The sequence below is a fragment of the Propithecus coquereli genome, unplaced genomic scaffold (genome assembly GCF_000956105.1).
Source record: "Propithecus coquereli isolate 6110/MARCELLA unplaced genomic scaffold, Pcoq_1.0 Scaffold215, whole genome shotgun sequence".
NCBI classification, from domain to species: Eukaryota; Metazoa; Chordata; class Mammalia; order Primates; family Indriidae; genus Propithecus; species Propithecus coquereli.
In genome coordinates this window covers 2,092,709-2,120,287 of record NW_012146634.1, presented here as the reverse complement: position 1 = coordinate 2,120,287, position 27,579 = coordinate 2,092,709, and the positions used below count along the sequence as shown (strand labels likewise).

General features: G+C 51.5%; 1 protein-coding gene across 1 annotated transcript in view; it reads left to right on the top strand.

The window, feature by feature from the left end:
• SYT6 (synaptotagmin VI) overlaps nt 1-26,758 on the top strand; it is a 58,556-nt gene extending 31,798 nt beyond the window's left edge. The window contains exons 4-7 of the mRNA XM_012644604.1: nt 15,230-15,350; nt 19,774-19,945; nt 21,122-21,272; nt 26,462-26,758. Of these exons, the coding sequence (XP_012500058.1) occupies nt 15,230-15,350; nt 19,774-19,945; nt 21,122-21,272; nt 26,462-26,533 (516 nt within the window). The 3' untranslated portion in view covers nt 26,534-26,758. The remainder of the gene's footprint in view (nt 1-15,229; nt 15,351-19,773; nt 19,946-21,121; nt 21,273-26,461) is intronic.
• Nucleotides 26,759-27,579: the final 821 nt, after the last annotated feature.

Below are 27,579 nucleotides of genomic sequence, written 5' to 3'. Positions count from 1 at the left end.
TGTACGTCCCCTACGGCCGGCCGTGACCCCAGGCCTTGCATCTCGTAGTTGCTCAATTTACACATGAAGGATGGAATTGGAAAGTAAGAGAAAGGGATTCCAGCCTAGTCTGGGAGTTGGAAAACTCCATCTAGAATCAACCGGGCCACACAGCCCTTCGAAGCTTCAGTTTTCTGATTTGTAGAATGAGAAGGGATCTTTGTGATCTCTGAGGCCCCTTAAGCTCTCACACCGATTATCACAGAGAGGTCTTTTCTCTGCAACTACTACCTGCAGAAGGGGCTTGATTGGGAATTCTTTAAAGAGAGGCATCAGGCAGACTCGGTTCCCACCCTCGTCTCGAGGATGGGCTGGAGCGGAGTTTCTGGGTGCTTTGCCGACCGCAGAGCGTGGAAGGCGGTGATCACAGGTCTGCAGGAGCAGGCCAGGGTCCAGGAATCTGTCGTTTCCCATTGCTAGGCCCGGCAGGAAGGGGCTAAGTCTGCCTGGGAATGGGCTATTTCTACTCCTGTTCGGGGCCCTGTTTCGTTGCGGAAGAGCTGCCTCAGCCGACACGGACAGGAGATAGCTCTGTCTGGTGTGAGGGGAGAGGCAGATGGGGGCGGGGGAGGATGGAAGAGGTGAGAGAGGAAATGCTGGCTGCCGTGTGGGAGGGCAGGGAAAGCTGAGCATCCTTGGAGAAGGAACCTGAGCCGTGGGGACAGCCAGGGGCATAGGCCCCTCAGCAGCAGCAGCAGCAGCAGGAGCCCCAGAGACGCCCAGCCTGAGGGCCAGGGCTATGACCTGTGGGGTATGGCCTCCCCTTGACACCGGGTGGGCTGTTCCTGAGCAGGGAGCTTCTCCAGGCTCGTTCAGTACAAGAGGCAGTTTCTCTAAGGCAGGGAAGGAAGGATCTGGAAACTCCTGCTATGGCGCTCAGACACCCCGCGAGCCATGGCTCTGGGACCAGGGCAAGCCAGAGCCTCTGCTTCTCCACGGGTCCCCCTCCTCCCCACTCCAGGGCTGCCTCCCAGCCTGAGCTTCACTCTCTGTTTCTGCCGCTCTGCTCTTGGTGCCTGGAAGGGAGGAAATAACCATTAGTGTCACCTGCTCACCAATGGGAGACATTAGCTGGCTCTGCCAGGACATGTGGCCTATGATTTTTGGAGGAGTTACAATAATGGAGCTAGTTTGGCATTTCGTCATCACGCTCCTGGGTGAGCAGAGGGGGAAGGGAGCCTGGGGCCTGGTTCAGAACAACCTCCCACAAAGAGCTTGGAACCTCCTCTGGCATCTTTGGCCTCCTGGCCCCATGCTCCCTCCTCCCTTGTCCTGTGCTCCACACCCTGCTTCTCCTCGCCGTGACGCATTGTGGAGCTCGGAGATGGCTGAGGCTAACTCAGTCAGCCCCCAGATGTGGCTCCACAGCAGGACAGAGCAGGGAGGGCCTGAAAATCAGATGGAATGTATGAAGTCTGCTCTGTATAGACACCATGCAGGTTGTCTTAAGTGCATACATTCATTTATCCTCATGGCTAACTGTTTTATTGATGAGGAGGTGAGGTCATTTGGCACGATGCTTCCAATTTGCAGCTGAGGAAACTGCAGCCCAGGGAGGCACAGTGACCTGCCCTACATCACTCTGCTGGTTAGCAACAGAACCGGGATTTGAACCCAGGCCCCTGGCTCTCAGTCTAATGTTTCCCCTAAGTTCATTCTCTTGCTGGGAACACCTGAACTGGAGCCTGAGAAGACCCGCAAGATGCCCTCCCTAGTCCCCTTGTTAAAGGTGCTGACGGGTAGGGAAGCCCAGGGCTGGGAGGGGAGAAAGAGGCAGTCTGCAAATCAGCACAATTTCCACTGGGCCCTGGCGCCAGGAGTTGTGGCCTCTGAAACCCAGGCTAGAAGATATTCTCATTCCCACCCTCCATCTAGGGCCAACCCCAAGGCAGCTGCCCCTTTGTCCTCCTCTTGCTAACTCAGACATCCACACGGTATGCCTGACCCCTCGGCCCTCCAGGCAAGCAGATGGGACAGCACACCCGGTGTGTCCCAACATGGCGGGAGAATGAGAGGTTTACAAACGGATCGTATGCTTGCTACCTATGAGTCTTGGTTCTTCTACTAGCAATTGGCCACACCCTCCCTGTGGTTTCCTCATATGCCTCCAATCAGGGATTTAAAGCACCAACCCCATAGGGAGTACAAGCGTGACAATACTGCGCATTGTCAGAGAGGGTCAGAGATCAGTGACTTTTACAGTTACACAGCAGGAAAGCAGTAGGGCAGGGATTAGAACCCCAGGTTCTACCCCAAACCCCACGCATCCCCCATTGGGGCTATTTGTGCTAACTCCTCTTGTAGCACACTCTTGATCCCTCCCTCTGGTCAGATGAAGAGCCAAGACCCCAAATTCCTGCCAGACCCCCAATCAGGAGTTCTTTGTTGATGAAGATGAAGGCCACTAAAATGCCTAAAAAATTTGGAAGGCCCAGGAAACTGAGTTTCATGATCTTGGAGATAGAGCCTTTGAAGGCATAATGTCTAAGTTATGATGGAACAGTAGGTGGGGACCAGCAGGGAAGGGCCGAGTGCTCGGAGGCTCTGGTCAGACGTCAAGGAGAACTTCCTGAGCTCCAGGATGGCAAACACCGGGAAAGAGGCATTGCTTGTTAAGGTTAGTGTGGTCCTCATTGGAAGCTGAGACGGACGAGTTGACCAATCACCCGTGGCCTTGTGCTGCCTCATTACACATGATTAGCGTTGCCTTGCTCTGATTCTTAAAGATCCCACTCCAAGGGAATGAATTTTGAAATTTGACATTTTCAACTCTCCCAAGAAGCTTATAGAGACCACAGATAATCTCCTCACTCCTCCTCAAGACCAAAAAAAAAGCAAGAAAATAAAAGTGAGAAAAATAACTGCAACTCCGCAGGAGACAGGGAAACACTTCACTTGCTCAAAACTTCTTCGTCTACGGGTTTCCTCCTCCCAGCCCCACCGGCTGCACCTGGAGACCTCGGGTGGAAAGATCTGTGCAGAGGGGGACCAGGGTTCTACTGACCTGCTGCTCGGGGACAAGAGCTCCAGCCCAGGGGTTCTGCCCCCTGCCGGTCCTGCTTCCTCCTCTCCCCCCCAGCCCCCACGAGCCAGTGTCTGCTGGAGCAGTTTAGCTCTTAGTCAGACAATAACATAACAGGTGCTTTTCGTGAGAAATGACAGGCCGGGGCCAGAGCACTGCACTAGCTGGTTCAAGTGAGCAGGAGATGGATCCTCTCGCGATCTCCAATGCATGGCAACACCAACCATTTGTCTCCTTTCTGGTAGAGGCAGGCAGGGTCAGGCAGAACCTCTTAGGTCTCAGAGCTTCCCCTCTTGCGCTCCTCACTTCCAGAATACCAAGAAATTTTGCTTTCAAAACTTACGCAGGGCTCACGCCCGTAATCCTAGCTCTCTGGGAGGCCGAGGCGGGCGGATTGTTTGAGCTCAGGAGTTTAAAACCAGCCTGAGCAAGAGCGAGACCCCGTCTCTACTAAAAATAGAAAGAAATTAATCGGACAACTAAAAATATATAGAAAAAATTAGCCAGGCATGGTGGCACATGCCTGTAGTTCCAGCTACTCGGGAGGCTGAGACAGAAGGATTGCTTGAGCCCAGGCGTTTGAGGTTGCTGTGAGCTAGGCTGACGCCACGGCACTCACTCTAGCCAGGGCAACAGAGTAAGACTCTGTCTCAAAAAAAAAAAAAAAAAAAAACTTACACAGGTCCTCGGCACCCCTGATCCTTAATAAGCAGGGGCAGAAGGTGGGATGGAGAGGAGTGGAGCAGGGACAAGCCCAGAGGAGGCCGGGCGGGAGGGAGGAGAAGAGCAATGCCTCCAGAGTCAGCGCACTGAGCCCCCGAGACCGCAGGCGAGCCACTTAACCTCTGTGGATTTCAGTACAGCGTGGCAATAATTACTGGTTCCTCTGAGGAATGTAGTATGAGTGAAATGAATTCAACATATGTTAAGTACCCAGCATAGTCCCTACAAACCGGTAGATGCTCCGTGACTGTTAGTCTCTTTCTCCTGTCTTGACTTTGGCTTTGGTCACCAAAATCAGTGGGTTGAAAGAAGTGGAAGAAACTTCACAATTTTGGCCAGAGTGTGTGTGTTCCGTTGGTTCTTCTTACTAGATAAAAACAATGGTTGTCAGTTCCTGAGACTTCCCCAGAGCTGGTTAAAACACAGATTATCGGGCCCTGTCCCCTGGTGAGGGTAGGGCCCAATAATTTGTGTTTCTGTTAAGTTCTAAGTGATGCCGATGCTGTTGGTCAAGAAACCACACTTGGAGAGCTAATGCAATGAGGAATAGTTACAGAACGCTGTCAGATATCTTTGAAGGTATCTAGTTCTCTTAAACCCTCTAAATTTGGGTGAGGCACCTTCTTGCTAAAATTTAGCCATCCAGTGTACCTTGTGGTGCACAGGAAAAAGGCAAAGGGTGGTAGTGAGCGAGGCACTCCGCCAGGGCCAGGACCGGCCCAGGATCACACGTGGCTTCCATCCTTGGAACCCTTGATGTTGCCTAACAGAAGCGAAGAGGCCCTTTCATGATCCTAACTTTTGCTTTACATCCCTGATATTTAATGACTTCTGTTGTACCAGGACGTGTTCCTGTCTAGGACAGAGATTCTAATAGGGTCTGACCCAAGGGCAGCCTCAGAATCTCCTCTCTTGCCTTATGTTACAGATTGAGGATGCGTAAGACTCACCTGAGGAGCTTGTCACTAGCAAACATCTGGGCCCACCTGCAGAGATTCTGATTCAGTAGATCTTAGATGCAGCTCAGGAATCAAATCCCCACCTCCCAAAGTGACACTAATGCAAGAGATCTTCAGACCAGCCGTGAGGAACATTGTCGAGGCTCCACCCTAAAACCATCTTGTTACCCATGGCGCCATTCCTGGGGAGACCAGAGGCCAAGGTTAAGCGAGAGCCCACTCCTGCCACCAATTCTTTTTACCACCTTCTTGACCAGGCAAGCCCCACAAAGCTGAGCTGCTCATTAATTAAACGAAGAGTTTGCCAGCCTGTGTTATAGACCAGACGTTGTGCTCAGTGCTGGGAATAAAATGGTGAGTTAAATACAGGGTAGGGAATAGGGGGAGGCAAGTGAGGAACCTCAGGGCTCTTGGGGGCATGCATGGCCCGGAGAGGGAGTGCCTCCTTCCCTTCGGACTTGGCATGGCTTTGCCCCGGCCCTGGTGAAACAGGCCCAGTCCCCTTTGGGAACCCACAGTTGGGTGGGGCTGTCGGAGGAAGCAGCCGGAAGGATGAGTGGGCATCTGCCACATGAAGAGTTGGGGAAAGAATGATCCATCAGAGGGACAGAATGTGCAAAGTCGGGGAGTGCAGAGGAACGTGTGACGTTTAAGAAAGCCTGTGAGGCTGAAGCATAGTGAGGAGAGCTTGGCGTGGGCGGCGCCGAAGAGTTAGCGCCACTCGGGGAAGGCCCTGCAGGTCTTGGTAAGGCTTTGGGTTTTGTTCCTGGTGCAAGGGGAAGCCATTGGAGGGTTTTAAACACAGGCGTGAGGTGATGCGGCTTACATTTCCGGAAGAACACTCTGGCTGCCACGTGGGATGGGGCAGGAGGGCAAAGGGGGGCGTGGGGCCAGCTAGGAGGCAGCCGTATGCGGGCAGGTAGGCAGGATTCGGCCTCTGTGTCACACTGGAGATGGAGAGAGGTGGGTGGACTCAAGATGGAATTTGGAGAAAGAATTAGTGGGGCTGCAAAAGAGAGAGGGTGCAGGTGTCCATGATGACGTCTCGTTTCTGGCTTGAGCGACTGGGTGGATGGAAGCGCTCCTTATCGAATTGGGGAAAATGAGAGGAGAATGAAAATGGAAGATGAAAAAGTCACACGGTGGATATGTGAGTCTGGCACCTAGATGGGAGGTCTGTGGAGGGGCCATACATCCAGCAGTTGTGAGCATGGACAGGTGGTTAAACAAGGAGAGAAGAGGGCCCAAACCTGAGTCCTGACGAACTCTGCTGTTTAGAGACAGGGACATGAGGAGGGACCAGCAGAGAAGGCCGGGAAGGGGCAGCTGGAGAGGCGGGAAGAGAATCCAAAGGAAGTGGACATCTCAGGAGCAGGGTGGTCAACTCCATGCAGGGCTGGAAAGAGCCCCTTCACAGAGCAGCCTGCCATGGCAAGACCGAGAGATTCTGGAGTGTGGGCAGCAGGAGGTGGGTTGAGACCTCAACCATTAGGGTGCCTGCCCCAAAGAGATGATGGAACTAAAGCCAGTGTCATTGTCAATTCGGGTGTGTACCTTAGGCTGAGGCCGAAGCCCTGCCTGTTTTGCAACGCCCCCCCTCCAGCACCTGTTTGCAAGAAACATTCCTCAGCTGCCCCGGGAGACCACCCCACTGGGACCAGGGCGTCCTCCCTCCCGTGGAGAGCCCCTGCCACCACAGACCCATGAGGGGCAGCGGGCAGCGAGCTACGAGCTACAATGCCTGCCCTCTCCCCAGGGGAAACCGACAGCTGTTGGACAGCCACACAGCAGGACAGCTTGCGGCAAGAAATGAAGATGGAGTCTCATCACTAACTTCATTAATGTGCCATTTACCACCCCACCCCCACCCCCTGCCCCTGTCGTTAATGAAGATGACAGCGGAGAGCCCAGCTCTGAGGTGAGGTCCTGGGCGCTGGCTCTCATGGACAAGCACCCCATGGTGCAGACTTTCTGGCTTGACCAGGCATTGCCTCCGTCTCCTCTAGAACTTCCCCAAACTCTGCTCCCCTCCAGCTCCTTTCCGCCCTCTCGTGCCCCTCTCCTTCTCCGCCCACCTTTCTAAAAGTCATTAGGAAGAGATCTGCACCTCCCAGGGTGATTCTGACTCATGGATATCTGCCCAAAAGTAACGGTGCGTGTGAAACACTAAACCTCTGCTCAAGGGCAGGTTCGCGAAGGAGAGGCTGAGAAAAAGTTTGCTAAATAAAACCCTCCGCTTCCCTAAAGATGCTCAGATACAGCAGCATTGGCCTCCCGCTGATGGGCTTCAGTCTCAGCGGGTCCCTAAGCCAGCCCAGCCAGAGGGTCTCAGCCGCTCCCTCCACACACGGCGCTCCACGCCAGCTGCAGGGGCTCGTCCTCCTCCGCGGGCCGGTCCGAGCTCTGTGTCCGCATCACAGGCTGAGGCTGGACTCTATTGAGTTCGTTCAAGGAGCCTCATTTATTCATATCACTGCATGGCCCTTGGGGCAGAGGAGCACTTGCGAGAAAAAGCAGCATGGAACACAGAACAGAAAGAACCTGCCCCGGCACCCAGCAGGAAGCCCGGAGTGGCACAGCAGACACATCCCACCCTTCCACCTCGGCCTCCCCGGCATTCTTGCCAGAGCCCTGGGAGCCCAAGCCTGTGGAGGAGCAGAGGGCCAACTCATGTCACCCGGCAGGTGCTCACAGCAGGTGTCCCTCTCGGCACCCCAGGAGGGAACACCCGCCCCGCAGGGAGCTCCTCTCTCCCAGCAGGGAGCAGAGCCAGCCGGGGATGCACCCTCCTCTCCCGCAGCAGGACACCACACCCGGCCGTTCTGTCTCAGATATGTCCTGCCTTTGCTTTAGGGCATTTGTAACATTTGTCCCTCGGCCTTCAGCACCCAGGGGCAGTGGGAGCACACCCCCAAGTCTGACCAAGGGAGTCAGGGGAGGTGACCAAGAGGAGGTGACAGGACAGCTGGCCTGGAAAGCCGAAAGTTGTCCAGGATAGTCAGAGGTACCGAGAGGTTACTTCGGGTGGTGGAAGGCAGAGGACAAAGGCATGGAGGTGGGAAGATCTCGGGCAGTTTGGGGAGGAGGAGTCGCAGGTGTAGTGGCTAAACGCGTGGGCTCTCAAGCCTCGGTTCACATCCTGGCTGTGCCATTTGGTAGCTGTGTGTCCTTGGGCCAGTTTCATAACCTCTCTGCACTTCAGTGTCTCCAGGTAAAAAGTGGGGATGATAATAATAGTACCCATCTCCTAAGGCTTTCGTTTGATTATATGGCTTAATACTTATAAGCACTTAGGACAGGATGGCACATGGTTAACCATCAGTAAAAGTCACTAGTTATTACGGCTGCAGCGTAGGTTACCTGGGGCAGAACCGTGGCAGATGAAGCCAGCTAGAAAGCAAGGGCCGAGTCCTGAAGAAGCTTGAATGCCGTTTGATTCTGCGGATAAGTGATTTTTCATGCTGTCTCCTAGAAGCTCTAAGGAGGTAGCCTGAGGGGTTGAAGGAAGGAGCTATCTCTGAGCCATTGTTTTTATCTGTTGTATCTATCTGGGCTTTTGGACAATATTTCACTTGAAGAAGAGATTTTCCAACTACAAAACCAGTGTGAAATGGGGAGCCATTGAAGAATTTTGAGCAGGAGAGCAACCTCCTGGTTACAGCAAGGAGGGTGGGTGGCGGGTGGCGGGGAGAATTAGACAGCTGCAGAGGTCGGGCAGAGACGGTGCCGGCCAGAGCTGAGCAAGGCGAGGGGGAGGCGAGAAGGGGCCTCCGAGTCTGAGGACACTGGGAAGGGGGCCGATGGACAGAGGCTGCAGGAGGGCGAGGCATCCGCGCTCCCTCTCACCGCCCTCCTCTGCAAGCTGCCGGGGGCAGGTCCCCTGAGGGCTCTGCTCTTCCCAGGCAGCAAAATCGAAGCACCTTCGAGGCCTTCCCTGACTCCTCTTGCGCCGCACCCCCATCCTCACTCCTGCTCACTCCGGGGCCCCAGCCGCCACCACGTCCACGTCCCCAGAGTTGGCCCCTGCCCAGCTGGCTGGCTCCTCCCCACCTCTCAGGCCCATTCTGTCTACAGCCGCCCCTCACCCCGCCATTGCCCTCTGTCATGTCACTGGCTCCCTCACCGCCCTCAGATACTATCTTGCTTAGTTTATTTTTGTCTCCCTCCCCTAAAATACAAGCTCCTGGAGAGCTGGGACTTTGTCTTATCGTTACTGTCTCTCCAGATTCTCGAACACTGAGTAGGTGCGTGACAAATGAATGGCACACATGAAAATGGTCTCTGGCGTGGGTGTCTGGGTGGAAGGTGACACGGCGGGCTGGGTAGGAAATAGAGAACAAAGAGCGGGTGTGGAGACAGTCTGCGATCACCTGCAGAATCAAGGGCAAATTCCCAAGTATGGGCCACGAGGCAGGCAAGGCTGGGCCCTGGGCCTGTTTCCAGCCTCATCCGGGCTGCTCTCTGCCCCCGCATTCCCCACCGCGCCCTCCAGCCACATGGAAGCTCCCATGCTCCCTGTCACTCCTGGCCCCCTTCATGTCTAGATGAATGGTAGATCCCTCTCCCTAGAATGCGCTTGCTTGTTTCTCTCTGCCAGCTAACTCCTTTTACTCACCTTAAGTCCATGACAGAGTTCATTGTTCCCTCCTCAACTGTTCCGTCCTCTTATCCACACCTCCGTTATTGCACCAGTCAAAACAAACAGTGTAACTCACTTACATGCCTTTCTCGCCCCCGCACCTGCCCTAGGACCGTGAGCTCTTTATAATAGTAGCAATAATCGTAACAGCAGCTAATCCTGAGCTCCTACTCTGTGCCAGGTACTATGCTGAGCACTTCACACAAATTATCTCCTTTGATCTTTGTGACAACCCTAAGAGGTAGGTCCTATATTTGCCCCATTTTACAGGTTAGGAAATCGAGACTATGAAAGGTTAAGAAAGTCATACTACTCCTAAGAGTCAGAGCTGGAACTTGGATCCAGGGCTGCCTGACCCCAAATCCATATTCTCAACTATTCATTCATCAGCCAGGATTTACTGAGCACTTACTATATATCAGGCACTGGGCTAAATGTAGGAGGTATAATGATAAATAAATGCCCTCAAAGAGCCTACCATCTGATGAGAGACACAGACATCCACCATATAATTCCCAAATCAACGTGAAAGTTACAGTTGTAACCTGTGCTGTGAAGAGGAGGTCTGTGTTGCTATGGGGGCAGATACCAGGGGAGTCAGCCCAGCTCCAAGTGTCTGCCTTCCACGTCTAATGCTTCTCTGTACCTCCAATGTGGAGCCCCAGGCCTACACCGAGGGGTTGCTCACTGGATGTTTCTTTAACCATCGGAGCCAAATTGGCTTCCATCCCATCTCTCTTGCAGGCCCCCTGCCCCAGGGTAACTTAACAGTACTTCCTGCCCAGTGTTGCTGAGATCCTTTTGAGGTCTCCTGTGGCTTTCCTGAAAGTGTAGCGGATGCTTCTCTGCTGATGATGAGAGAGTCAGAGAAGCCACTTAATGATTAAGAGACCAGAAGTGTTCTCTAAGAAATGGGGAAGCATTTTCTTGCTTTGCTCAGCCTGGATTCCCAAGACAGACTCAGAGGCATCGATGCCACTCATTGCCTCTTTAGGGGGAAGCGTGACTGGCTCTGGAGAAGAACAAAATATCTGGGGGCAGTGAGGACTGAAGAAATGCGAGCATTTGGATTTCAAACCAGATTGCTAGATTCCTTGAGGCAGGCGGTAGACACAAACTAAGCATCCCAGGGCCGTCTCTCTGGGCGATGGCTGATTTTCCAGTTTGAATCCTCATTTCTCATGACTGGCCAGGGACATTACAGATAGATCATCTCATCTAGTACAGCCCTTCATTTTACAGCCTGAGGCCCAGAGATGTAAAATGACTTGCTCAAGGTCTCACAGCTAGTTGGGGGCAGAGGGATTAAGCCCCCTATCTCCTGACTTGTGATTCACTCCTCTTTCTGGGGCAGCCCACAGACAGGATTTTTTTTTTCTATGCCTGGGGCTATGCGAGTGCATCAAGAAGAGAGAAGTTCTTTAACAAGTTGCTGCTGATGGGCCACCGGAGAGCCAGCGAGAGCAATGCCGCGCAGTGGGTGGCCCTTAGGAATCTTCCTGCCCAGGTGCCCTGGGCACCGCAGCTAGGGGGAATGCTGCTATTATGGGCAGCGAGGCAAGTGGACAGGTGGCACTTAAGGACAGATTTCTCCAGGAGTCAACATCCTGACTTCCCCTCCCCTGGCAGCAGGTACCCCTGCTCCAAGCACTAGCTAAGTCTTTTAGCCAATGCTACTGAGCTCGGATCCACCCTCTCAGCCCCTAGGTTACAAGTCGAGAGGGCCATGCTGGTTTCTGCTGCTTTCTGGACAGCAGTGACCTCTCCTGCACCGGGGAGCTCATTACCAGTCAGGGGCCCTAAGGCAGCCTCTCCTGGCAGCAGGTGAAGATGAAAGCAATAACATGCTGGCTGCTCTGCAGCCCCTGCTCGCCCCTGGTTTTATTAAAGTCCAAAGTCTCCAACATCCCTAATGAGGATAAAAGGCGGGTAAGATGTGTGGAATCTGAGGCTGAAACCTCCTGAAAAAGGGCAGTGCAGAGAGAGGACGTGGTAAAGGCGGCCACAGGGCCAAGCTGGGGCCCGGCTTTCCAGAGAGGAAGAGCGGCTACCAAGAGAAGCTGACTCTCTGTGTTTGCTTAGCTTCCATCTCTCTATTTACTCAAAATTAACCTATTTATTTTTCTTTATCAAATAAGCCAGTCCTCTGCTGCTCGCATGTGCAGGGAAACAGTATCCCCCTCAATCCACTGAGCCAAGAGCTGCCAACTTACCGTCAGACCCGATCACCCACAGCAGAAGCCCCGGAACTGGGCTTCGCACCCCCGGCCCCTGTTTCCTCTCTGCCTCCAGTTCATGGTGGGATCTTGGGCCAGCCTGTCGGGGCCCGTGCATGGAGAGTGGATTCACTGCTGTGTGCGGGGGCCACACCGCACTGCAGGCTCAGCACGCATGCTCCCGGCTGCCACAGGGCTGCGAACAGGGCAGGGGTCCTGCAGAAAGGAGGGGGTCCTGCGGCTCGGTGCTCCCCTGGAGGGAGCCATCCTTAAGAGCAGTTCATAGAGCCCTGCGCGATCCTCACGTCCCCAGGCAAGTCTCCCAAGTCCACAAACGAATCAACTCAGGCTCCCCGAAAGAGACAGCCGTGAAAGCACAGCTCCGCATCTCTGGGACAGCAGGTGGGAAATGGTGGCAGCAGCCTTTGTTCACCCCCTCTCAGGGGCCCTAGGAGTTTCCAGAATTCTTCCCAGGCCCCTTTTTTGCTAAAAGGTAACTGTCCCTCTCTGCAGGCAGTTGCGTAGCTCCCTCGTGTGCTGCCGGACATCTGAGGCACCCGTAGGTGTAAGGCAACATGCCCCAAAAGGCCTCTCGGCAGGCGCGAGGGGGGCACAGCTGCAGGGCCAAAGGGGCCTCAGGGACTCCTGTGAGCAGCTCAGGGGCAGGAAGCACTGCAGGGATGCGGGGGAGAGACGCTCACTGTGGGCTGGGCCTTGGGCGAGGGTCCCTGGCGGGATGCGATGCAGGCACGGGAGCATCCATGCGAAGAGGAGGAGGGGAGGCATTCTGGCAAAAGGGACCAAAGCCACGTGGAGCAGAGGGTTGGTGTAGAGGAGTAGAAGGGAGAGAATCAGTTGAGGAAGTAAGACAGGACCCAATTGTTGAGAGCCCCAAATGCAAGCTGAGAAGATCAGCCTTGATTCCAGAAACCAAACAAGGGCAACCGCTGAGGGTTTGAGCCTTGGCATTGACATGTGAAAGTCTGGCACAAAAGCACACACCAGTCATGCAACCTCGAGCAGGTTACTTAACTTCACAAAACATCCGTCTTTGTCCTGTGTGCAATGGGAACAGTAAGAGCACCTACCTCGTAGCGCTGGTGCGGGACTCACCAGGGTAACTGAGCGCAGTACTTAGCAGAGTGCCTGGCACACGGTCAGCGTGTGGTAGGAGTTGGTTCCTATTTCTGTGCTTGCGGAATCTGAAAGGGTCTCTGTAACTCTGAGCAGGATCGGACCTTGGAGAGTTATTAAGGGAAATAAAGGGAGTTGGGTCTTCTCCTTATACTTCTCTCGGTGCCTCTGTCAGAGATGGAACATTTAGCCAGATGCACACTGATCTGATCCCTGCCGCAGGCTCAATGCCAGGGCAGTTGCTGTGTGTCCCTCTCTTGACCCAGGGACTAGGGGACAGGAGATGCACCTGAGGGAGATGGGTATCCTAGCTGGGTATGGGTATCCTTCTTTTAACCAGCTACGCCCACTAGACCATCTGCGTGTTGGGGGTGGGGACTGAACACTCTCCACAAAGCACAGTGCCCCTGGCAGGCACTGGTAAACATGAACGGACAAGCAAATGAACTGGCTGAAGTGTGGTCCAAGGTCCAGAGGAGTGCCGGTCACCATGAGTTGCTTCCTAGGTGAGCTGGAAGGGACACTGCTCCAAGATGGACTGCAGGGGGCGCACTCCCAAGAGTCGGGCATCCGGCTGGCTGGTGGGATGGAGAGTGGAGTTCGCTGCTGTGTGCGGGGCACACACCACACTGCAGGCTCAGCACGCATGCTCCCAGCTGCCTCAGGCTTTTACACTGAGTCTCAAGTTCCTCGTCTGTGAGTTGGAGGGATGATGATAGCAATCCCGGCCTCACAGAGTCGCTGTGGGCCTCAGAGGTGGACATGCTGTCCCTGCAAGTGCTCCATGGGTGCTGGGCTCGGATGGCCGGCTCTGTGGAGGCCACAGGCTCTGTGTGCTGGAGGGGGTGGCTGTCTCTGCCGGGGGCCCAGCTCTGGCCTCAGCCAGACCCCTCCTGGGAAGAGGAGGGTATTCACCTTCTGCTACTCCTGGGATTTGATTTGGGGGTGTTAGGGGTCGACAAAAAGACAAATCTGGGGCAGGGAAAGGGTGGGTGTCGGGGCCACCTAGAGGAGAATGTTGGGATGCCATGGGAGGTGGGGGCTTGGGGGGAGGAGGGAGTCTTGGATTATTCTCCAGGTGGGGCCAAGACTCTAGCAGTCTCCAGTAGACGGTTGTTCTTTGTGAGGAGAATAGACAAAAACCTTGGTGTCACCCTTGACTCCTCTCTTTCCTAGAAGTCCTCACCTCTTCAGGGAGGCCTTCCCTGGCTAAAATTGTAACAATTATAGTCTCCCCCATGGTCATATTTTATATCCTCCTTTTCTGCCTTACTTTTTTCTCCTTGATACTTTTGACTATCTAGTTTATTTATTTACCTTTTTTATTGTCCTTTGCCCTAATAAAATGTACGCTCCGTAAGGCAGGGATTTTTGTCTATTTTGTTCTCTTCTATATCCCGGGCACTCAGATCCATGCCTAGCACATAGCAGGTGCTCAATAAATATTTGTTGACTGACTAACTAACAGAAATCAGAGCCAGCCCAAAGCCTGACCTCCTCAAACTCAAACCTCCTCAAACCTGGCTCCGGGACCCCTAAGGGAGGGAATATCTCCATGTCTTGGAGCCCAAGCCAGCCTCACACCTGCAGGAGGAGGCTTCGCCATCACAGCACCCCCGTTCACCAAGTGGAGGAAGCACTCTGGCAAGGCACTACTTACTGCAGCAGAAGGACGTGCTCATCATCTCGAAGTTTTCCTAGTTTCTCAAAAAACTTCTCGGGATCCTGGCCACGACAATTCTGGGGACAGGAGAGGCAGCAGAGAGTGTGCACCGTGTTGGGTTTATTTTTGAAAGATGACTCTATTTAAGGAAAAAGGACAAAGTGATCCAAGGCCTGGCGTCAAACATGGGATGGCGAGTGTATGTCTCCTTGGTTGGCAGCATGTCCTGAGTTGGGTTTCAGTTCCTTGTGCTTCCAGTCTGAGACCGGAAGTTAGAGAGCTGGGTACGTTTTGGGAGAGGCAAGGAAGCTAGTAAGGCAGAGGGATTGACAAAGAATGACTGAGCTGAGGGGCAGAAGAAGAAAAGAATTGCAGCTCTGCCAGGATAGGGGCCCTAGAGCATACATCTTGTCTGGGACACTGTCATGACCGCATGCCTGGACGGGGTGGGAAGTCAGGGGGTCAGCGACTGAGACATGTGAGCTGGAGGAGAACAGGAATGGGCCACAAGGGGCTGGTGGTCGGAGGCTGCAGCCGAGGGGTGCACACAGGGCAGGGCAGGCCAAAGCGGAAGGGCAAGGACTAGGACCAGAATCTGGTCAAAACTGAGAGGGAATGTTGAAGGGGACAGAGTCTTCGGAGGAGGCAATATTGTTATCATTGCCTTTTGTACTCAGTTACTCCCAGTGGCCTGTCCCTTGGGTCTGAAAGACACAGCACTGTGGCTCTAAGAGCCTTCCCCTGGGCCCCAGAGTGTGCCCACAGATGCGGCACAGGGAGTGAGGCCCACGGCCTGTGTGCCCCTCACCCGCTCTCTTGTCTGCTTGTTTGCAGGAAAGTGTGGACTTGGGAGAGATCATGTTCTCCCTCTGCTACCTGCCCACAGCAGGCAGGCTCACCCTCACAGTGATTAAATGTCGGAACCTCAAGGCGATGGACATCACAGGCTATTCAGGTACCTCTCTTACCCAGGGGGCCGCCAGCAGCCCAGACGGTAGGATTTGGAAGGGTGTTCGAGGAGAAGGGAAAAGAATTGTCGGTATTCTTAGAAGCACCAGCTCTGGAAGCAAACTGGATTCGATTCCAGTCCTGCCACTCCCTTGCTGTGTACGTGCCTCGGTTTTCTAATCTGCAAAATGGGAATAATAACACCTTACATGGGGTGCTTTCAGGATAAACAAGTTAATTCATGTAAATGTTTAGAATTGTGGCTGACACATGATAAGCACTCAGTAGATATTATCTATTACTATCATTCTTTGTCTTAGAGGAGGGAGAGAGAGAATAAGAAGTAAAAATATAGGAGAAAAAAATTAAGGACAACCTCTCTAGCTCATATGAGGCCTCAGGACTTCCGGCAGGGTTATGTCAAGTTCGAGTGCGTAAATGTTTGTAGGTCCACACAGGCCTGTGGCAGCAGCCCTGAGTACGGAGTCGAAGAAGACAATCCGCTGAAAAGCAAAGAGCATTTGTGTTTGAGTTTCTCCTGCAGGACCCTCAGCCTCAGCCTCAGCCTCAGCACCAAGAGAGCCGCTGGGAATAGCAGGAGCACAGAAACACGGTGCTCTCCAGCAACGAGGAGATAAATGCTTACTTGGGGGCAGCTGCAGAGACCTGCAGGAGGGACATGGTATCAGAGCTTTGAGCCTCTCCCATAATTCTGCAAGTCGTTGTAGGAGAAAGTGTTTGAGTTTGGAAATAACAGAAAAGGAGCTTGAGTCCTGGGAGCCTCCTTCCCCCTTCAGCTCAAACGTCTCTGAGGAATGAGACGGGCTGAAGTTGCCCAAAGAAAGCCCACATAGAAAAGTCTGGGATGCAGTCGAATAGCAAATGTAGGAAAAGGCTGGGTTTGTTTCCCCAGACACCTCCCCACCCCGCCCAAAAGGCTGTGCGGATGACTCAGATTATCAATGCGGAACCACTCAGGAGGTGCCTCTGAACTTGGCTGGGAACATATTGAAGACTTTTCCTCATATTTCCTTTCTATTCATTAATTATTTATGTCCTAGAAAACTCCTTAGTAGATCGCAGTTGCTGTAAAGAAGTGACGGTTCAGCTACACACATCTGGGCCCAGATGCGACCTGGTGCAGTTGGAAGAAGAAGAGGCATCAAGCTTTGCAAACGGAGGTTTCAGGGAAAGGCTATCAGGAAACCTGAAGTCATATATATTCATGGAAGCTTTGAACCCCTCAGAGCCTGTGCTCCAGCCTCCAGCCAGCTCCCTGCAGTGCTCCTGCCTTCCAAGCCAAGCCCGCACCCCCAGACAGCCCACCGAAGCCTCCAGCACACGTCAAGATGCTGGGGAGAGATTAACAGACCTCTGCTGACCTGGGAAAAGCTCTTAGGCAGCAGCAAGTCAGCCTCCCCACAAATACGGCCAACGCAGATTTCATTTTAATACCAAAATAAGTGCGTGCCGGGGACAGAAATTCACTGAGGACTCTCGAGGCTGCTGAGGGAAATAGGATTTTGCTGCCTAAGTCCCCACACTATCTTCTCTGGTGTAATTAAATTGATGTGCTGGAGACGGAGTGTATGGTGAAGCCACTGAGGTCGTCGCAAAGGCTGTTCCAAATGAGAGGGTTTGGGGTGAGAGTTTTTGTCATGCTGAGTTCCAACCTCCCTCTCACAACGTCCCCCCTTTTCTACCTGGGTCCGGAAGCTGGTAGTAAATCTCAGCTCGATTCTGAAGTCAGGGGTCCTCTGTTTGTCAGAGTTTCTGTCTATTTTGTTCACTGCAAGTGTCTGGAACAGGGCATGGAACATGATAAGCATTCAAAAAATATGTATTGAATGAATGAATTTATTTACTTATTATTTACTTATAGCATGAGGAGCCTGACCTGAGGGTGGTGCAGTACAGGCGTAGATGCCAGGGGCCCCTCAAACTAGATCTCCTGTTCTTGAGGATAAGTTTGAGGTTGCCTTCAGCCCAGACTGGTTTGATGTTGTAGTAAACTGGGGAGTGACTAGAGCTCGTTAATTGCCAGTTCTTGACTTACATGGCATTGACCGCTAAATCCAAGGATCTGCCTAGTCTCCTTGATCTAAACTAGCTCTGGATCAACTCTCTAAGCCTATCTGCTGAAACCATGATGATAAAAATAGTACGAAATAATAATAAGGACCAGTATGCTACAAAGGGGTGCTGAGTAAACCCACTCATTTCTACCACGTCTGTTCTGTCCTGCTCTGACTCTAGTGGTCAAAAATGTGAGCTTTGGAGTCAAACATGGGTTCAAATCTTAGGCACATTCCGTAATCTCTCTAACCCTCAATTCCTTTGTCTATGAAATGGAGATGATGATGATAAATATTTTATAGGGCTGATAGGGAGTTTAAATCACATGATGTATACAAATCTCTTAACACAGTGCCTGGCACATCCTAAATGGTGAATTTTGATGGCTCCCATGACAATGAGGCTGAAATACACAGCTGGTCTTTGTGTCCCCACCCTCAGCTGCGCAGAGCATCACAGGCTGAGAGGAAAGGACTTCCAGGATCATCTGGGGCCAACATACCACTAGACAGAGTTCTCTTTTGCCCCAGAGAACCCTAGCGAACAGTCTATCTGCTCGCCCTCGGGAATGCTGGTGAGAGTGTTGGTTCCTGCGAGGGAAATATGTCCACCGAATTGTACAAATTGGATATGCCTCGTAGGGGTGAACAGAGCTGGGGAACGGTGCTAAGGCATTTGCTCAGTGGCACATGGGACAAGTGGCTCTGCCTGTATTTTTCCAAGCCTTGCGATGTGGAAATTTGCTCTGAGTGGGAGCACATGGAAATAGGTAGAGCAGGGGAATGAGTTGGCATTTGAGCAACCTCAACCTCAAGTCCCAAGGCCGTGTGTACCCTAACGTGGTGCAAAGCCGCCGTGAAGGGTCTGGGGCTAGAAAATGGAGCCTGAGGAAAGCTGCCTCGTGCCTTCTCGAAACTTGTCCTTTACACTGCACTTCCCCCGAGGGAGAGCTCCTTCAAGTGGGTAGTCTGAGGTAGCAGGTTGATTAAACACCTCATGGTCTCCCTATAAACCCAAGTGTCCCTGCGGTTAAGGCATAGCTGTCACTGTCACATTGATTAGTCAGCGGCTCATTTAGATGTCTACGGAAAGGCTTTTAAGGCTTGGAGTTTCTGGTCAGATGTTGCAGTTCTCTGTAGTTTCCACCGTAGGTGTGTGCCTCATCTGCCACCTGAACGATGCCAGGGAGTACGAGGGCCTGGCGTGTGCTCGATGCCCAGGAGATAGAGCCAGACGCCTGTGAATCACAGAGCCAGGGGAGCGGCCGCTTCGGCCCACACTTCCCGACAGATTCACAGGATTCCTGGCTTCTTGGCAAAAGGGTGTCGCAGCACATCAGCGTCTCAAAAGCTATTATTACCTGTGAGTTGCCCTCCCGTTTCTTGAGCCGTGCAGCATAGATAACAATTATGATGTGACCGAGACACCTGTGCTACAAGATACAATAGGCGTCACTTCGCTTGGATGAGTAGAAAATTTCAGGGTAGAAAAATGGCCACGAAATACCCATTCAGAAAACAAAAGAAGAGACAAGGATGGAAGTTCAATACAAAGACATCTCTTTGCAGGATGGAGAGAATCCAAGATCCCACTGAGAAGGGAAATGTCAGCCAGCTGCCCTGAGTCTCCGTAGATTGCCTCCCTCGCTCCCCTGGCCACAGCCCCTCCTCCTCCACTGCTCACAAGTGGCAAGAAACGGCTTCCAGGGAAGCAGAGGGCAGACCCACTTACCCCTCCTTGATGCCAAGTGAAAATGAGATTATTGGGGCAATGGGACCCAAAATCATGTTGTCAGGTGGAGAGGACATGAACAGCATTGTTCAGTGATTGTCACTGTTCATTTCACTCTGACACGTTCGTTGCTCACTCCCCGGGCATCATTGAGTTCTATTTTTACCCCCCTTATCCTTTGGTTAATAATGTTGGCAAAAAAACAAAAAACGAAAAACCCAGAGAAAAGGACTTTGTGTAGGTGAAAGAAATAGAGTGTCTTTGTTCAGCTTCACCACACTTTGGAGCCAGCCGGCCATGGTGAGGCTGAGATTTAGGGCTGTGAACGGCATACCCATGGGCAGGTGCCATGTCAGATTTGGGGCCAGCTTCCCCATTAGTGAAAGTCTGTTAAGTGCTCTCCTAAGAATACTGAGGTAGCTAAAGACTGTGTTTACTAAGCACAGAATGTCCTCAGAGACAGGTGTGCTACACAGATACAAGGTAGTTTAATTATTTTAACAACCACTGATACCATCTGATGAGCAGCAGGCAGCCTAGGGCTTCGGTCCCTTGATGAAAATGCTGTTTGAGAACATCTGCTTGACACATTTCCTTCCCCTCCCATGCCTCCATTGGCCCAGATCCGTATGTCAAAGTGTCCCTGCTCTGTGACGGGCGGAGGCTGAAGAAGAAGAAGACAACCATAAAGAAGAACACTCTCAATCCTGTCTACAACGAGGCCATCATCTTCGACATTCCCCCTGAAAACATGGATCAAGTCAGCCTGCTCATCTCGGTTATGGATTATGATCGGTAGGTGCGCATCCCAGAGGGTCCTGATCCCACCCCTCACCCCCACTCCAGTGCAGCGCAGGGCTCCGTGGCCTCAGACCTTGTGCTTCAGGGCTCAGGCACCCACTGGCCTCCAGTCTGGCTCCACCCAAGGAGGGCACAGGTGTTTGAGGAAGAGCATGGATCCCGCCTTCACGAAGGGCTCAAGCTTCTCCTCCCAGCTGGCCTATATCCATCAGGTGCAGCTCCCCCCACCACTTTTCCTGAACTCACCCCCAAGTATTCCCATTCTTCCATCTGGCACTGAGTCCTGTCATCTGTCCTTGAAATGCCTCTCTGTCCTCTCCATTGCTGCTGCTGCTCCCACTCTTACTCTGGGATGGCTGTGCAGCCGCTTAGCTGACCCCTGCCTCCATCACTTCCTGAGGACACACCTTCCTAAATGACTCCTTTTTTCCTGGGCCTGCTTTTCTCAAGAACCATCAATGGCTCCTGTTGTCCAGGGTTTTCCCCTGGACTCTCAAGGCATTCCGTAATCCGGCCCCAGCACATCCATCCAAGCTACTTCCTCAGATATATTTTTGCTCTTCCACTTATCCTGCTCTTCCATCAAGGCTGGCCCAGAAACATTTTTCGACTACTCCAGCCCCCATGACTCCATCCTCCAGTTGTCACTTTAGCTAAAGGAAAAAGAAACCATGCAAAAAAGCCTCAGTGCAGGATTTTTAGCACAAGTTCTCGGGCATAGTAGGTGCTTGAAGAACATATTGAGCGATGATTGATGGTCTTGCTGAGTGAATAAATCACATGCCAGCCTCTAGGGGTATGGAGAGATGGTGCTCAGAGCAGGTTGATTTATTTGCAAATGCTGACGTCTCAAGTGAGGTTGTAATGCGCTGGCCGAGTCAAACAAGTGAAGAGACTTAAACTCTCACAGTCCCCAAACTTAGGCCATTTGCCCACCATTTCCTGAGGTTCCAAAGAAGTTCATAACCTTTTGCTCATCTGTCTGTGTCCAGTATCCACCAAAGAGGCTGGGAAAAGCTTCCCTGCCACTGACATCAAGGCCCTGCCCAGCAACTGTTTTCCGAGCTCAGAGTTCTGAGTTAGACCCACTGGGCAGAGTCTTGCCCCTGAGACCTCCCTTTCTGAGAGCATGTCTGGTAGTCAACACTGGGACCTTTCTTTCTCCCTCAGAGTGGGCCACAATGAGATCATAGGAGTCTGTCGTGTGGGGATCAATGCCGAAGGCCTGGGCAGGGACCACTGGAACGAGATGCTGGCATACCCACGGAAGCCCATTGCACACTGGCACTCCCTGGTGGAGGTAAAGAAATCCTTCAAAGAGGTGGGTGAGGTCGCCTGGCCCTTGGCATGTTTGCTGCATGGCAGTGTGGGCTGGAGAATGGCAGTCGGCTGCTAAAGACCCTTGGCCCCTTGTGGGAAGGTGGGCATGGGCCACATGCTTCTCACCCGGTGTGTAACAGGCCAGAAGGAAATGGAGGAGGGAGGCGGAGGCTGCTTGACAAAAAGCCCCTGAGTTGGGCATTTTGAAAGCAACACTGAGTTCTTAATGGAAAATAAGAACTTTGAAGAAGCCTTCCCAGCAGACCACTGTGCCAGGCCTGAAATGCTTTTACAAAGGTCCTGGCCAAGTCAGTCCTTTAGGAGAAAGCCCCAAGGGGTGTGAGATCAGAGCTTGGCAAGAAATTCTACCCCTGTTGGAACAGTAAGTTCCCTGAGGCTCAAGCCGGGCCGTCACTTGGCAGTTTTCACCACTTGGATAGAGATTGCCAAAGAGCAAATTCTTCCTCTTATGAATGTTGGTTCTCACCATTGTTGGGAGTGGACTCAGGGTGCCATGCTTTCTGGCTAACAGTGTGGGGCTGGATTGGGGCCGGGTTCTACCAGAAACGTGATGGAGAGAGCACTGGGCTGTGAGTCCTGAGACTTGGGCTACAATCTTGGCCCCTCCTGACTCGCTGTGTAATCTTGACCCTGCCACTTCTCTCTCAGCTGCAAAGACGTGCTTCTTAGACGGATATTCACAGTCTGCCCACCCTCCATTGAACCCCACCAATTTAAGATTCTGTGATCTATCACCTCCGTGGTCCCAAGCCCTGCTTTTGCTCCAACGGGTTGGGATGTGGGGTGACCAGGAAGGACTTAAACCTCATTTTCAGTATCTCACACCCCAGTCCATAATCTAGAAAGCTAGGTGATCATTCCCTCATCTTAATAGGCTTCAAACCCAGCAAGTCTAGAAAGTTGGAATATCTACTAATACAAAAATAAGCCTTTATCCCTTCTACCACATGGCCCCCCAGCTTAAAATCAGAGTCCCCTTGAAAACAGAGTAATCCCCTCCCCCACTCCGTGATGCAACAACGTCAGGGCGGCAAACCCGGAGCACCCGCCAGGTCCTTTTCCTTCTCAGGGTGGACAAGCCCATTTGCACGTGTCTCCAGCAGTGTGAGGAGCCTCCAGGGAGAGGGAGGGCTGAGGGGACAGAGACCTCCTAGAGCCAGGCTGATTGATTTACCACCCCAGGGAGGCATGTGCTTTGTGAAGCTCCTTCCCTGTGGCATCTGAAGCAGCATCAAGGAGTAAAAAGATGCAAAGTTCCTGTCAGTTGAGGCCTTATGTTTTTGTCCTGTGGTTGCCTTGATTTTACCACAGTTGTGTAGCCTTAATGAGGGAGACCAGTCCCTCAGCTCTCCGGCTCCCCCCAGGGAGCCCCTGACCCCCCTTCTGCAGAGTGTGGGTGAGGCACCCACCACCAGCACCGCCCCCCACCTATTCAGGAGGCTGCTATTGGGCAGAACGCTGGACAACCTGAAGGCAGCACTGAATGCTATGTTGACCCCAAGGAGGGATCATGACAGCACCCCCCTTTTTTTTTTAATCGTTAGAGATATTTAAGAATAGAATAAGTGTGCTAACCTGTTTAGGAGGGTTTAGGGGCAGGGCATGAAATGAGAGCTAAGGGGCCCCTAGAGGGCAGTGGGGCCTCAGGCAACTCACTGCCCCACTCTGGACTTTGGTTTTCTCGTTGGAAGAATGAGGGGGTCGGCCCCTCCCACCTCTGCTTCTCTAGGAAACTCTGACCCTACATGATGGCCCACGAGCCCACATCTTGCACAGTGACTGCCTTTCTACTCTTGAACCTGCAGCAACCCATCGCTGTTGGCAGGCTGGGCCTGCCCGTGGAAAATGGGAAGTAACCAAGAGAGCAGCGGCCGCAGCTGGGGGCGGGGTGCAGGTACCATGGAGGGGCCAGGACGTGGCCCAGAATCCCTCTCCTTCATGGTGAATACAACCTAATTAAGCCAAATAATTGATTCCAAGTCCCTGTTTCTTTGAGAATTCTGGCTCACTAGTCCAGACTACAAAAGAAAGATAAAGTAGAATTGAGCCCTTGAAAATGAATATTTGATGAGACAGTAAAGGAAAAGTAACAGTATATGGAAAACGAAAAGAGAATAAATTGATGTCCTTGAGGTTTTCTTTTTTCTTGACCTTGCACACTGAGCTCCTGAGACCACCCCTCCCCAACTCACTATCCCCCCTTTTCTGCTCAGCTGATCATTTCTCCCTATGAAGAAGCCGAAAATGCCATTCGTCTTGGCAACTTAGGATTTCAACCATTTGCTTAACATTTTTCCTGACACTTTTAGCACCCACGGTTTAGATATCTTTATAAAAATGCATCTAAAGACCCACTAGGCTAATGTTAAGTAAACACGTTGTGCGATGTATTGTACTTGAATATGCATCCTCCCAATCATACTTGGAGCTCACCTCCTGCCTTCTTTTCATTCCTGTTCTGGACATTGAATAAGAGCCTTGCTCCTGAAACTTGTATCTCCCATCTGTATAATACACAAAGAAATCTTCTCCAGCTCCCAGGAAAATACGTGGCATCACTTCTGTAAAGGACTCGGTATTTATCTTGCACCCTTCTTACAGGAGTTTCGAGTGCTGTGATCATTTCTTTTTTATTAATAAGAACAGAGGGCATCATGCTTGCTTGCTTGCTTGCTTGGGGTTTAAAATAAAGTTCAGGAGAACAAATTAACTGAAAATGTATCTTTCTGGGATTTTTTTCATGAAGAAAAATGTATTGAGCCATCACAAGCACCCTTGCCCAGCTGCGGTGCCAGCCCCCTTTGCTCTCAGCACTCCTGCCAGGGCCGCGTGTCATTGTTGGCACCACACACAGGGCCCAGGTTGACCAGCGCTCTTCTCTAAGGCATTCGATTACAGAGGGCCAAGTTCAGATCATCTGCCAGAGATTTTAGATCTCTGCTGGAACATGACCCATTTCAGAACAATAAAAGACCTTACTGGAACACAGCCATCCTGGAACAATAATCTTCCTGCAGGCTGGGGACAGGTTCTCTGCTATTTTAGAGCTACCATAACCCTCCCGGAATCATTTACCTTCCCATTGTTCATGAACCCCATCTCGTCCCTTTGTTCATCTTCGTAGGAAAAATCAAGAACTAGCAGGGGAGCCAGTGTTCCTTCTTCATTTGTTCCAGATAAACAATTATGCTCCCTGTGACTGCTCTTTGGGCTGTTGTGTAAAGGAAAAAAGGTACTCTGTGTAGCCATTTCATGTTTTCTCCTCTGACCTGGCCTATCAATCAGGTTGTTTAAGTGGCATGCTTACCCAGGGAGGAAGCCAGTAATTACAATGTACCTTCCACCAACATTAAAAGTTGTAATGGAAAAAGTAGAACTCCTAAAATGAAGGTCTGTTAAATGAAAGCATTAGTAATCATCTCATGTCACCTTCTGGGTAAGAAACACTGGAGTCGGAAGCCACAATGGGCTCAACAACCAGGCATTTATTTATCTAAAATATTTCACCAGGGAAACCCTCGGTTGTGATTTCATTCACGTGGATGCTGCAAGCAGAGAGACTGCCACCCGGAGTTAGGAGTAAGTACCTGGTGTGGTCCCCAAGAGGATAGTTTTCTTATTACATTTTGTGTCTCCTTCTCCTAGTGCGGCCAAATGCTAAGATAGCAGCAGGATGAAGTGGAAAGATCGCCGCGTTGGGAGTTAGAAGACCTGGTTTCGGGTCCTGGCTCTGCTCCTGACTAGCCGTCTATTGACTTGTCTGTGTCTCTGTTTTCTTATTTGTAAGAACAGGAGGCTAGACTGGATGGTCTCCCAAGCCTGCCATGCTAAGATTGCTCGGGTCTAGGTCACATAGTGGTGGTCATCGATACCCAATTGTCCAGGCCTTGGTTAGTTGGCCTACACAGGGGTTATAAAGAGCCCATGAAGAATTGGGCCCAGAGAAGCGTAAGAGAAGCTTTCCTTAAAATTGGGAGCATTAAGGTCGTTCAGTAGGTCTGGGTTGCTCCTCAGCATTATGGGTTTTCCATCTATCCATAGGTGATGAGGGATGACAAATGGTCTATTCCTTAGGTGGCTCAGCCCTGTCTAGAAACAGCTGTGTTGAGAAGGGAACCACATACTCCCCTGCCCCACCCCTTACATGCACAAGTCTACAGTTGCAGCTTCTACTCAGCGCCATCTCTCCACAGTGGGGACGCTCCGTGCTCATGAGAAGCAGAATAGGCTGCATTCAGGTTCAGGAAGGTCATCTTGACCACCTGCCTAACCTCTCTCTCTGGAGCCCTGTCCTGCAGGCGCCTAGGAGAGTACTGGGTCTCCTCAGGCCACACGAGGCTAGAGTGAGCAGTGGACGCTGACTCACTTTGAAGTTATGCAGGCTCCAGACAGGTCAAGAACATTCACGGGCTCAGATCCTTGCCCAGGAAACATTGCTGTACCTAAGACCGATTTTCCATTTAAATAAGAGTTGAGTGGCTCGAGTGCGTCCATCTTCGGCCCTCTCCTTCACTCCATCGCTCCTCATTGCATCACCCACTTTCACAGAAGGGTTGGAGTCAGGCTGAGAGGAGGCAATCTGTGTGGAGAGCTGGGGAGGAGAAGGGGTTGGAGAAGCCCAAAGGGTCTCCTCACACCTCCTACCTCTTCACAAGTTGGGTGCAAATGCCCATAGAAAGAATTAAGACCAAAGAAGAAAGCCTGAAGCTAAAGCAATATCAGGGTTTTAGCTGGACTAACAGCTCCCAGACAAATTGCTAATAATTCATGATCTTGGGCTCTTGGCAGTAAGGACATACTCTGCAGACTGCCTCTTTTGCTGCTAACATAATACAATTTCCAGTGTGAAAAATGGCTAAAGCACTCAGAAGTGGTCCAGTCATAGCTCTTCATTAAAACACACACACACACACACACACACACACACATACACATACACACAACAAAGAAAGCTTTAATTATCTCTGCAGTAGGTCTTTTTGAAAATCAGGTATTCCAAACTAGAGGCTCTAAGCTGTTTTCTTTGGTTTTGCATGGCTGACAGCAAAATTCAAGAAAGCTTATGAGAAGCTGGGAAAAGTGAATTCAGTGCATGGGCCAGTTAAGTTTTGCAAGTTGAAATGTAAATTCCCTTGGCCACCAATAACCGGATTTTTCTCCTCCTCGCAGTGGCAGGGCCGAGCTGCCAGCTTTGACAGTGAGAGCTCCTGTCCGTCTCCGAAACCACCTCCGACACCATGAGCTGCACAGCCAAGCAACACAAACGGGACTCAGCAATGTTCTTTTTACACTTGTTCAACCGTCTAAACACAGTGTTGTGCAGTTGCAGCGGCAGCTGTAGCCGTCTGTCACTCCGGAATCTTACCTGCTCCTGTGTAGGTCAAGGCTGAGACGCTTGTCGTGTGGTCAGATCTGTCTTAGTCTTTTCTGTCTCCTAAGGTGATGTTTTTGTGGTTTTCACTGTTTTGGGTCTGCTGTCAAGAAAAGAAAGGAAAAAAAGAGTAGGAAAAAACAAAGGACGAGAGCCCAAAAGTTGGTTCTATAAAATATGATGTAAAATAGCAGTATTTTCGGGAGAGGTGGATTGAGTTTCTGAAATTTTGTGTCTCCACCAAGCTTTGCAACCCTGGAGAAGGAGGAGGTGGGGTAGAGCTGTGGCTGCGTTTCCAGTGCCCTAGAGAGCGACACAAAGCAATCCACGAGCCTTTACAAGGCTGATTGTTATTCTTTGAAGCTCTTCGCTGGTGGGACATAAACTAAGATGGGACTTCTGGTCCCGTGTTGAAATCACAAGACTTCTGAGGTGTTCGTGAACCTTCAGCTGGTGTGCAGGGTTCCCCTTGGCTTTCTTCGTGAATTGAAAACGTCCTGATTCCTCATGAGAACTTAGTCACTTTCTTTAGGAATGGTTCCGCTGAGACTAAACATGCCATATGTTTTCTGACGTGCCACAGTTAATGATCACATTTGTTTGAAAACAGAATGTTTGTTCTCAAAAATAACCTTCATTGTAAGGAAAGAGAGGCACATATGTTCTGGAATGATTTCTGTGTTATACATAGCTTTGTAATTCCATGAAATATCAAGTAGCTTCTTAAAATTCCTAAACAGATCAAAGAAAAAACTAGATAAAAATGTTCTTTTCTGAATGGGAAATTTTGAAATCCAAGTAACAGTGTGAGTCCATCTTTCTATGAAGAGTATCTTCTTGATTGAAACCAAGTCAGCTTAAGCCTATTTGAGCCCCATTGACTCTGGGACAATATTTATCTTAAACTTCAGTTCTA